The 12,583-nt window shown below is 51.2% G+C and overlaps 1 protein-coding gene across 1 annotated transcript in view; it reads right to left on the bottom strand.

Moving 5' to 3' along the window:
* GRK3 (G protein-coupled receptor kinase 3) overlaps positions 1–12,583 on the bottom strand; it is a 55,386-nt gene that overhangs the window by 23,063 nt on the left and 19,740 nt on the right. Inside the window, exon 3 of the mRNA XM_088525051.1 lies at positions 1,864–1,937. Coding sequence (XP_088381177.1) covers positions 1,864–1,937 — 74 coding nt within the window. The remainder of the gene's footprint in view (positions 1–1,863; positions 1,938–12,583) is intronic.

The raw sequence follows: 12,583 nt of genomic DNA on the forward strand, positions 1-12,583 counted from the left end.
AAACGATTAGAACAGGCAGAACCTCGGTGCATATCAGGCTGTCCTGCTCGAGCGCGGCCTCCCTCCTTCCTTTTTATGGGCAGACACTTCAGGCGAGAGGCCTCGAGCGCAGAAACCACCCCGGGCCGCGCTGCCTCCACGGCCGCCTCCCTCCAACAAGAAACGCAGGTTGTCGTCCTCTGCATTTCCCAACGTTCTCTAAAACCGAATCAAGATCTTCTTGAGGCCTGAGGAAAAGGGCCGGAGTCGCTCGGAGTTTCTCCCACGTGAGCCTATCCGGCACAGACATCCCCAGGAGCCCCCCGTGTTGAGGCCACCAGCCAAGCAGGCCGCGCGCCGGCCTCGTTTGCCCCAGCAAACCCTCAGAAAGGGTCTAACAAAGTCCCTTGTCAATCCTGAAATTAGAATGCATTAGTTTTCAAGCAGCTAGAAGCAAAGTTCTGTTTTCTTTTTTTTTTTATAAAACAGATTGGGATGAATCACTCATCCAGCTAAATGCCTGATCGTGACTTAAGCTGCAATAATGTGAAATCCCTGGAGTGCAGAGCCCTTCTACATCAAGCAATTTTTAATGTAACAGTGTACTCATATTATTCTACATGTAATGAATGCAGTAAGCAAATCCAATATTAAAAAAAACTCTTCTGAATCCAGTATGTCACAGAAGAAAATGCAATGAACTTCTCTTTAAATATCTTTAAGGGGATTTTTCTAAAAGTGCATGACGAAGCATTTACAATTTTTTTAGGCAGCACTTTGCTAATAATTAAAAATACAATTTTGAATTGTTTCAGAGATAAAGAGGCAGCTGGAAACATCTTGCTGCAAGATACAAGCTGCAAACAACTTGTGTTTTTGATTACTGATGACAGTGATACGTTCAATATATAAAAAGATGGGAACGGCAGAAAAACATTGCTCTGTATGAGAAGGGAGTATCTAATTTGAGAGGGGGAATAGGATATTGCTAAGAATTTATCTTCCAACTGACGCCAGCGGATCCTATTTTGGGTTTTTTTCAGCCCGCTGGCGACGGGAAGCGGAAGCCACCGGCTCCTGGCGCAATCCAGGCACGCGGCGGCGGCCGGCGCCGAGCGGCAGCGGCTCCGGTGCAGGGGCGCTGCCGTGTCCTGAGCGAGGGCAGCGGCTCTCATGGTCAAAAAGGGGCTTTGGTCCTTTGTGCCACGCGGGCGGCAGCGGCGAGCGGAGCACTAGGGAGCACCGGGCGACCGCAGGGTGCGTGTGGGGCAGGGGAGGAAGATGGACTCCTCTTCCTCCGACTCCTCTTCCTCCGACTCCTCTTCCTCTGACTCCTCTCCCTGTGCACACGAGGGATGGATGGAGCGAGCGGGGGCTGCCAGCCATTTCCATGGCAACCGCCACCGGGATGCCCGCGCCGCACGGGCGCTGGGGAGGCGGCGCTCGGCTTCGTGCCGCTGCGCGCCGGGCAGCACGAGACGCGCTTGTCTGCGGGGCCTGGCTGCTTTTAGCATTTCTGACCTTCGAGCAAAAACCTTCTCTGCCGGTAATGGACACCACCAGCTACAAGGAAACCCCCTGGCCTTGCTTTCAGGTCTTTTGCAAAGAAGGAATCCACTGCTGCAGGTGCAGGGTAAGCCAGCAATGCGGGGTACTCGGCAACTTCATCTCAGCACCTGCAGCTGCGCTCAGATGTATTGCTAACTTACCAAGGAAGATCAACAGCATGTCAGAGCTAACTTTTAAGGTATAAGAGACATTGAGCACACGGAGACTTGCAATGGGTGTATCTAGAGCTCACATCTCCTGACTACCTCAAGCGACGCGGAGCCACGGAGCGCGCCCGGCGAGAAGAACCGCGCGGGCGGCTCGAGGGCAGCTCACCTCCTCATAGAACTTCAGCTGGGGCACAGCCTCATCGATCTCATTCATGCAATAGTCTTTAAAAAGCAAAAATCCTGGAAAACAAAAACAAGACATTTTTCAGAAGAAAAACAAACACCACAAAACGCACACCCCTAATGCAGTGACTCGTAACAGAGGATCCGCAGGAACGGCAGCTCGGCGGTTGTTTATAGCTGCGCGAGTGCCCTTAACTGCCGAGGCCGAGCGGATCGGTGAGCGGCTCTGCCGCAGTCTGGATAGAAACGGACCATAAACATAACTCATCTCCCATAGGTACCTTACACAAACGCAATTCCTACCAATTCCCACCTGCTGGAAGCTTTGTAAGACGCTTACGTAAGGCACTGAAATTTTCCACTCCTCTATGCTGGCCAGTTTGGGAGGACTGTTTTTTTCCTCCACAGCAAAAAGCAGATATCCGTACGTATTATTTTGTTATCTGAAATAGACTTACCCCCTTTTTTATTATTTTTCACAGTAAAAGCACATTTTTCTCAGTGCCTCTGCACCTTTATTTTAGGAGTACTGGTTAATGCTGTCTCCGATACCTTTCATAGCCTGCCAGGGGACCCCGCAGGGCTACGGGCCATTTGCAAGGCGGCTCTCCAGGGCTCTGCAGCCACGGCCGTGTCCCCGGCCCTGCTCACAGCACGGAGGTGTCCCCGTCCCCACGGACCCCTATCCACCCCTCTACTCTGCTCAATGCAGGTGCCTGCTGTCGCAGCTAGCGGCTTGGGTTCCCGGCAACTCCTTTAGGGCTGCAAACCATCGCGCTTTCAGCTCATTTTGGCAGGCAATACCTTTCCTTATTTAGGCTTACTATGCACTTGTGGAAAGCACACCCAACTTTTGTAGGTAAGACCATCGAAATGTAAACTGTAACAGCAGAGCAAGCAAGAGGAGCCGGCGCGGTTAATCCCGGGGCTCTGGCGGGCTGGCTCCAACCTCCTCCCGTGGCGCCTGCTCCCTCCTGCTCGGGGCTAGAACGCAAGACACGAGAACACAACCTCAGCAGCAGGGATCCACCAGCGCCAGCTCGCTATGCTGCATCTCAAAGGTCACATTGCTTTCTCCTAGAAGTCTCTGCAATGCCCAAGCGATGCTGTCCTGCCCTGGCAAGCGAAGCACGGCCAGCACGGGCCGCTCTCCTTCCCTGGCCCGGCAAACGCGGGCAGCAAACAGCAGGTTCTGCAGCGTGGGACACGGCCACGCAAAGCAGAGGGGAGCAAAGACCGGGCCAGCACAGCCTGTAGACACGTGGTGCATCACACAAAACGTTCAGGAACTGCTATAACATCCCCTTGGTAAGACACGCAGAAACGACTGCACTGCACTGGGTTCCTTCGGCCACAAGGCACGATGGCATCTACAGCAAAGGCTGGGTCGCTTTGCACCATGCTCTGGTGCAAGCCTGAAAACACAAATTCTTCTAATTTCAGACTTCTGAACCTCCCAGCAACATGCTTTATGCACCCAGAAGTAATTTGCTAGCTCTTACGTTACACATGATCACAAACACCAGCGATGCAGAGGGAAACCACACCAAATTAGCCCAACTTTTGTTGGGATAAGGAACCAAACAGACAACAGTGGTGTAATTAAGAGACTACAGAGCGGTGCAAACAGAGCTGAATGCAGCCAAACAGCAATCCCTGGCACCTTCCCAGCTACTGGCTGTTTACCAAAAAACCCACAAACAACAGCAAAAGAAAAGAAAAAGAAAAGAAAAAAGAAAACACAAGGGCAACTGTGGGAGGAGTGGGGAAATGGAGCAGCCCAAGCTGGAGCCGTGCCGCTCCAAGCACTTCTGCACCCTCACACCTTCCAGACTGCTGAAGTATCACAGAAGTTCACCAGAAGAGCGAACACGGAGGAACAGCCTTGTGCTGGCTGCTTTATACAGACCCATTCTGAGAGGTTTTGTTTTTAATTGTATTGCTATGCAAGAACCGCAGACTCAGATCTAAAACCAGGAGAAACGAGATACTTTTGCAGATGCTTTGCAGTTTCCACTAAAGATGGGCAGAATTACTACAGCAACATTTTAAAACGAAAGACAGCTAAGAAGAAATACAACAGTAACACCAATTATAGTACAGACAACCTTTTCTCATGGAGGGCACTAATGCTTAAATTATTATTCATTATTGGGATATATAAGATATCTACAAATTAATTTCAAAAAAATCATAATTGTATGCAAAGTTCCAATTTATATAGTAATTTTTAAAAAAAACACTCCTTGGGACATGCTTGTGGGAGGGCTGATGAGTTTTAGTGTGTGCAACTTGCTCACCCAAAGGCAGCACCTTCGGGGCTGGAGGAAGATGTGGAAGCAGAAGCAGCTCCTTGTTCCAGAGCCCGAGCGGTGCATTTCACATCAGCCGACTTCCCTTGAAGGAAAGGTTTCTGTTTTTCTAAAAAAAGGCACAGTACAATGAAACCACAGGCAGCACCGGGTATTAGGAGCTTTCTAAGCAGCAGCCTGGAAAAGAGACACCCGCCCTGGCCTGGAATCAAATCCCAGGTTATATCAGCCCATAGGTTTTCCGTGCTGCCTTTAGTTAAGATCCACACCTTCCCACTGGAATTTTGCACACCTTCAAGAGTGCAGTTCTTGCTGTTATGTGACAGCAGCAGATAGACTCTCGGGTGGTTTCAGCACTGGAAAAACACACTAAAACTGAAACTGGATAGGCAGCTGCAGAGTTCATTAATACTTCTGTAGTGCAAATTAACAACATAATTGCTCATCCTGCATGGGAATTTGGCCAACTGCCTTCAGTGAAGTGAGATCAGGTGCTGGAGCTGGAATTTAGATAGCCTTTTTATTACATTATGGCTGGGGAAATTCACTTCTTCCAGAGCACAACAGAGCATTTTGCATTTGATGGATATGGATCTTACCCCGTCCGAGTTTCCGCGCGCATTCCGAAGCTTGGCTAGCGGCGGGCAGCCCCACCTGCCATTTTTAAGGCTACGAGTATAAAACAGTAAAACTATTTTAAAGCATAAACTATTTGGCGGGGCCCAGCTCCGTCCTTCCCTGCAGCACGCTGCGCTCCGGGAAGCGCAGGGCCGGAGCAGGGCTGGGAGAGCCCTGGAAACGCGGCCAGGGACGAGGACGGAGCGGGGCTCCAAAGGCAGATCCGGGAACAGCAGGATGAGCCTGTGGAGCCTGGAGAACCACGATACTAAGGGAGAAAAATCACCGGGGAAGCTGAGAAAGAAAAACAGATTGCCAAGGCCTGGGCTTACCAAAGGCTGCTTGTGACTTGTAATTAATTCACTAAAAAATACAGGAAAACAGAAAGATGAGCACTGCTCTCTATGATCAAGAGGGGTGCTCAAAAGGACCTAGAACACCTAAACCTTAAGAAAATTCAAGATGACTTGGTGGGTGAATTCTCCATCTGAGAAGCCTTACTCCCTGGCTTCATCAATCATTGGAATGATTAACCTTAAGCTACCTACTCTTTTACAGTGTTACTTCAATTGAAAACCTACTCCTCGTTCCTCTTTTTGCCTTTATAGAACCAACGTCATCAGCTACCAGCAACCTTAAACCTTCATCTTTTCACCCTGTCCTAACCTCAAACGACATCCCGACTGGAACGTAACGGCCTCGGTATTCAGAGCACTTGAGTTTTGCCCTCCTCTTGTCACGGGGGATTGTGCGTTGCCATCGCAGCCCTCAGGACAGCTCTTCTCTTACAGCTCTTCTGCAGAGAGTGAAAAATTACCAGCCAGGAGCTGGAGCTCTCCGATAATAGCAGAACTAATTGACAGAAGTAGCAGTGAATAAGTGACAGGAGTTTTGAGAAATTCGGGGAGAAGAGATGAAAAGCACAATAAGCAGAGTTAACTGCGTACTGAAGAGTCAGGTAGAGAACAGAAAGCAGGAATTAAGAAAATGATAGCATAGGTAACAGATGAAAGGAACCAGCAATTATTTATGAAATAGAGATGTTGACAGCTTTTTTCTTTAAGGATTGCTTCTTCTATTCTATAAAATTTATACCACAACTGGATCTATAGTAGTTAAGAAAAAAAAAGATTTATTTTTATAAGCTTTTTCTGGTAACCTCAGAGTGATGGATCATATCAATAATATACGTGGGTGGGAAAGAACAGCCAGCTCCACACCTCCACTTCCAAAATAATCTCCTCAGCCTTTGGACAATCATTTTTTCCTATTTTGTTTCTATGGCTAATCTGAAACAGCTTAGTTTGGCAAGTGCCATTAACTGCCACGAACCCAAAAATAATAAGAAATGTGAAGAGGGATAAGGAAAGAAGCTTCAGCTCTGGAGCTCAGCCGGATCCTGGGGAAGCGCTAAGGAGCGCTCCGGGATGAGATGAGCACCAGGAGCCCCGGAGAGAAACTCTGGGGTGTCCCAACTCCGGGGCCATCCGCAGACAGCGTCACCCGGCCACACACTTTGCAGGGGAAGGGATTCACGTTAACCCATCTCTGCTGGGGAAAAAAAAATACTCCAATTTTTATCTCAAATAAACAAATTTCTAACTCGATTTCCAAGTTTTGCACGAAATCCTGACCCTTAGGCCAATGCCAAGACTTGCCCTAAGTTCATTAGGGCCTGGATTTTATTTCCTCCGGGATTTCTTACTGCCGGAGCGGGGCCGGGAGCAGCACCCAGCAGGCAGCTCCCCGGGCAGTTCCACGAGGGCCGCCCTGGCAGGGACCCCGTTTTGCAGCCGACGTTACCCGGGCACGGGGTCCCGCCATCCCCAGCCTCACGTCGCACTCGGGTTTCATTAGCACTGAACTCAAACACGCCTTTAAGAGGGGTAAATAAAAGCGTTACTAAAGCAGAGATGAGCAGAAGTCACCAGGTATCACAGCACAGCTAAAACAGCCACATTTAGCCCCAGTGTAAGTACTTGCAATGTCACAGATTGAAAGGAAGCTGCATCTATTCACGGCAGACCTGAATTCGGTCCAAAATGCTGATGCAGACTCTTTCTAGCGGGCAAAATAGCAAATTAGGAAACAAAAACCTCGAGCTGCTTCCCAGCCCTATGCAAACGCGTAGCGGGTAAACACAGAAGGGAGCACCAAGCAAGCGAGCGCGTCGCGGCACCCGGGGACCTGCAGGTGCCACCAAGGGAGGGCCAGGCCCAGCCGCGCCAGCCCAAATCACCCCTGGCTGGAAGCGAGGGGGGACTCGACGGCCTCGAAGCTCTTCCCAACCACGGGGATTCTGCGATTCTCCGATTCGGAGAACACAGAACTGCTCCTTAATGATTTTAAGGCCTTCTACAGAGCAATCTGTAGCCTTTGCACAACAGAGCGCCTGTGTCAGAAATAACAGGAATCATAGTTGTTCTTTTCTGCTGGAAAATTCCAGGACTATTCCTCCAGTGTCCTCCCATCTACTGTCTTATCCCACTTTATTTCATTTGTCTCATATAATGCAATAAGCTCACCATGAATATCAGTAACAGATCTGGGTTTCTGATCCATAAAATTAGGAATAAAGGCCTATTATTATTAAACCACATAAAATCAGTAATTCTAACCAGCCTACAGCTGTTACAGGCTAGCCAGTCAAGTTCAAAACCTTGTTCTCTGTCACACATGTGCTCAGTTGCCATAGCGCAGGGTAATTAAGACCACCTAAAGCTCCAGAATTAAGAGAACTGGCAGCTTTTCCAGACTGAAGAACCCGGCTCCTTGCAGGGAGACTCATCCGCACAGGGCCCTGCGCCCTGTCCGCCTGCAGAGCCACGAGAGGCCTCGCGGCCCCGGAGCCTCCGCGTGTTCACCGCTCGTTTCCAACACCAGTTACTCGTCTTTAAGCTCTTTTTCTAACGGGCTCACACACATGGTTTGGATGAGAAGTGTCTGCACGGTAATCGGTCAAAGCAGAACCCTGTGCAGAAAGAGCAGGGGGAAGAAGGGGTTATATGTGACCCAAGACGTGGCGGCTGCAGGAGGACGTCACCCCCAAGAGAGGCAAGCTGAGCCCAAAGGAGCAGCCAGGGAGCTCCCCGATGGCTCCTGCAAATCAGTATGTGAAAACACACCATGGGCAAAAAGAACATTTCAGGTGCTTTTCAAGAAAACACTGATTTCCAGCCATATTTTGCAGTGTGCTTTAATGCACACAATGGAATCACTACCCGCTCATTCCAACAGGCTGGGGCAGCCAGGCCTCTAAGTGCTCGACCTCTGTGAGGACAGCACAGAGCTGCACAGGAGCTGCAATATTCAACCAAGGTCGTGTTCCAGGAGGGCCCCGACGTCCTGGGCCAAACCTACTTCAATGGGGGCTTCGAGGTCGAGACTTTTAAGGAGCTAACATACCAACTTCGATTATTAAGTCGATTATCATTCCTCTCCACCCAGAAGAGGGGCTCGGAGCAGAACGCTCTAAGATGCAGCTGTAAATTATTAACAAAACCCCGTGTCCATGGTTCACCCGCTGCAGCTGCCACTGGGCCTCTGCCCCGGCGAAAAACACGTGTCATCTTATTAACACCCCCATGAACTGCCCTTCTGAATACTGACCATACAATAAATCACTTTGAATCCATGAAGAGGAGAGCACGGGGAAAACTTAGCTCTGAAGCACATTCAGTGCCTTTTTTCATGCTTTGTTCTCCCTCCTATGCAGAATTCCTGCTGACTAAAGGAGATCCACACATCCATTGAAAACTGAATATCAAAGGCATTCGGTCTATCAAAGGTGAAAGAAAAAAGGTTCTACATTAAAGAAAGTGTCTCTGAAAGGCTTAGGACTAATACCACTAAATGAAGATATATAAAAATATTCTAACTTTTAACAGAACAACCACATATTTAGAACGGAAGCATTTCGTTTCAACCAGTCCATTACTGCCAAGGACATGATGAAATGCCTTCACTAGTGGTAATCAAGAAACACATGAAAATGTGACGGTTTATTCTTTTTTTCACAAGGAAACAGAAGCTACAAACCACACCAACAGCAGCAGCTGAAAACGCCAACAGCTTTACCTTGTTCTAACATTCCTCCCCGCATCACAAAAACATCCAGGCCCTGCGAAGGCCATGACCTTTTTTTCCCCTTAATCAATATTCCTCATGATACAACTCTTGAAAATTACTCAGACCATGCAAGTCCATATCCCTCAATAACGGGAACCTGCCCCTCACTCTGCAGAGCTGCAGGCTATGGACAGAGCCCCGCTATGAATTATTTAATGTACAAGCGAGAAAGGGAGCAGGAAGGAAGGCAGGAGGCAGTGGAGGGGCGAAGGGTCGATCCGCTGCCAGGAAAGGGCTTCTCCGGGACAGGGCCGGGTGCAGGAGGGTGTCCCCAAGAGGGTGTCCCCAAGAGGCCTCGACGTGCGCGCGGCGCCACAGCGCCTGCTCCACAACAGCAGTTGGTGGCTGCAACACCAATCGGGAGCATTCGGTTGGGAAGAGAGGGGCGGAACGCCTGGGAGGGCAGGTACACGGCAGGGATGTGACATGGATGTGGCGGGGATGTGACACGGATGTGGCGGGGACACTTCTCCTGAGTGGCCTTCAAAGCCTCTCCCTGGTCTGCTCTGTGCAGCTGGGAGAGGAGCCCGGGGATTGGGATGGGGGGCGCTCCACAAAGCTCCCCTCGCTCCATAGGGATCGGGATGGAGGGTGCTCCACACAGCTCCCCTCGCTCCAGGGGGATGGAGGGCACTCGACAAAGCTCCCCTTGCTCCATAGGGATCGGGATGGAGGGTGCTCCATAAAACCCCCCTCGCTCCAGGGGGATGGAGGGTGCTCCATAAAACCCCCCTCGCTCCAGGGGGATGGAGGGCGCTCCACACAGCTCCCCTCGCTCCATAGGGATCGGGATGGAGGGCGCTCCACAAAGCTCCCCTCGCTCCAGGGGGATCGGGATGGAGGGCGCTCCACAAAGCTCCCCTCGCTCCAGGGGGATCGGGATGGAGGGTGCTCCACACAGCTCCCCTCGCTCCAGGGGGATCGGGATGGAGGGTGCTCCACACAGCTCCCCTCGCTCCATAGGGATCAGGATGGAGGGCGCTCCACACAGCTCCCCTCGCTCCATAGGGATCGGGATGGAGGGTGCTCCACACAGCTCCCCTCGCTCCAGGGGGTCACTGGTGGCGCTGGGCGTCCCCGGGTGGCCCTGCCGGTCCGGCTGCCCCTCCGTGCGCGCGGCGCCCCGCGGGCCCCGTTCCCGCTGCGCTGCCCTCACCGCGCAGGGCTCGGCGCGGAGCCGCCTCCGGCCGCGCCGCGGGCACCGCTGGGCAGCGGGAGCCCTTGTGGGCAGCACCACGGAACACCGGGGGGCTCGGGGCAAATCCCGGCATCGCCAGCCGGGCACCGCAGCACCCTGAGCGCTGGAGCTCCCAGCCCGGCAGCTCCGCACGTCCCTAGGGCCTGGTGTGAACAACCTGCAAAACCTCTGCGCACAGGCGGGAGGGCAGGGCTGCAGCGCTGCGGATCCGACCTGCTCTCCTTAGCAACACGCGGATCCGAGTTTGCTCCTGCTTATCCTGAGTTATCCCTGCAAGATGGATCATTAGCACTGGCAGAGCTAGAGAGTCTGGCTCATTAGGAGTACAGAGCGATGCAGGTAGATATCATTAAAACTATTATTAAACCAAGTTACAGATGTGGCAAATTAATCTTTAGCTATTTCATAGTGATGTTTGGAGGCCTAACGGGCCTGTGAATTGTTCCAAGGCACAGAGGAATATCTCCTCGGGAAGGAAGCTGCGCCGGCTGGCGATGCAGCGAGGCGCCGCTGCGCTCCGTCCTGCGCAGCGGGATGCTCCAACGGAGGGGAGGCCAAGCCCCGAGCAAACCCCTGCCCTCAGCAAACCCCTGCCCTCAGCAAACCCCTGCTCGGCGTGGAAATCACTCTGCAGCGCTCAGGAAGTGTTTATCACATCTCGGTTCAGAGCCTCCCAAACTGATAACCCCTCCTCGGCGCTCGAGGGAGGCTCTGCCAAGCCGCAGAGGTCTGAGAGCTCAACCCAGCAGCAGCATCTGCACTTTTACCTTTCTCCTGCTCACAGCGCCTGCAGAAAGCCCTTTCCAACGCACGTGCGCCCTTGAGCAGCCTGGACAGTTGTCCCTGCCACCAAGGTGCCACCGAGCTGCCCCTCGCTGCCCACGCGCCGGGGGAACCCCAAGAGACCCAGCAGACCAAGCCCCGGTGCCACAAGGCATCCGGCTAATCCCAAAGGAATGAGTTTACGTTTGTGCTTCCTCGGGGAGAGCACACAGAGCTGCGGCTCCGCTGGGCTGCCCTGCACCGTCTGACGCGTATTTCCTGCTGAAAAGCTAAAAGCAGAAACATCCAAGCGAAATTGTTTCAGATCATTTTCAATTCCTTATCTATACTTGCTCATTTCTCCCCTACTATAACCTACTTTAGGAGTTCAAAGCTTCCAGTCGGCTTAGAATTCTTGAGCATCTAACCCAGAAAATGTGAAATCACACTGCTGTGTTGAGATAAAGACTACTTACTTCCTATGACTTAAATCTTCCACGAACTATATTGTATACAAATGCTAATACATATCACCACATGCACATGACCCTTTACGTGAATTTAGGTGACACCATAAGTATTTTGCCTATTTTATAGCTCAGACAAAAATCTGCAACTCCGACAATGGAACATCCTCATCTCCTAATAAACAAAGCACGTAGCGGAGCGTAGCCGACTGCATTCCAACAAAGAAATACTCAATTATTCATGATTGAAAAAAACAGAATCAATACATACATTTTTTATATTGGCTTTGGATCCTATTTGCTTCTGACAGACAGACACATAAAAACCACCTGCAGGTAAAATACAAAGTCGACAGCTATCAAAGTTCCTTCATCAATGGCCCTTGAAATGCTCTGCAGTACAGTTCATGCAAGTATCATGCTTATTTTAGGACAAAATAAAAGGTGTGTTGCGAGAAATGTACTTCCAACAAAATTATGAGATGAAAACTAGCTGTTAAAACTAATTCTGTGAAAAACGCATACTCTAAAAGGGCTGATTTTTGTAACATACCTCCATGTGTATTTTTATTTCCTCCCCGTCAGTGTACCTACTTGAGTCTAAGCAGAGAATCACTCTGAAAGAACAACTCCACAGTAAAGTGTCCTACGTCAACAGTTTCTGTTTCAGTTCACAATGACAAAGTTTCCGACGTTTACTTGTGGTTGGATTTTGTGCTGTTTTTAGTTGATGATATGAACTGTGCTTCAGAGGTGTGCAAGGAAGCACGAGCCCAACAGCCTCCGAAGGCTCCTGCAAACCACTGCCAAGCCAGGTTCGAACGTGAACCTGAATGAAGAAGCAACACGAGGGAGGAGCCCAGCCGTAGCACAGCACTTTAAAGGTCATTCTTCGTTCCTGCAGCTACTTCCCAGTTCCGATGGCGCTGGGCTGCTCGGAGGCGGCTGTTTTTCCCAGGTCACAAGCAGATCCCGGATCCCGCTGGCTCCTCAGGAAACCCTCCCAGGGCACATTTTGTTTTCCCTGTCGCGTGCCCGCGCGCTCGCTCGGCACCGCTAACGCAGGGCGATCCGCGGCCCCGCGCGCTGTCGAGGAAGCGCTCCAAGAGCGCGACGCTCCATGGCCAGCGCTGACCTCAGCCGCTAACGCGGGCCGTGCCCCCGCGCGCCCTTGGGCTCTGAAAATAACCCCCGTTTGTGCAGCCGCTTTTGGGGCCA

The sequence above is a fragment of the Tinamus guttatus genome, unplaced genomic scaffold (genome assembly GCF_059628265.1).
Source record: "Tinamus guttatus ecotype Peru unplaced genomic scaffold, ASM5962826v1 Tinamus_guttatus_pri_ptg000223l, whole genome shotgun sequence".
Classification (NCBI taxonomy): Eukaryota; Metazoa; Chordata; class Aves; order Tinamiformes; family Tinamidae; genus Tinamus; species Tinamus guttatus.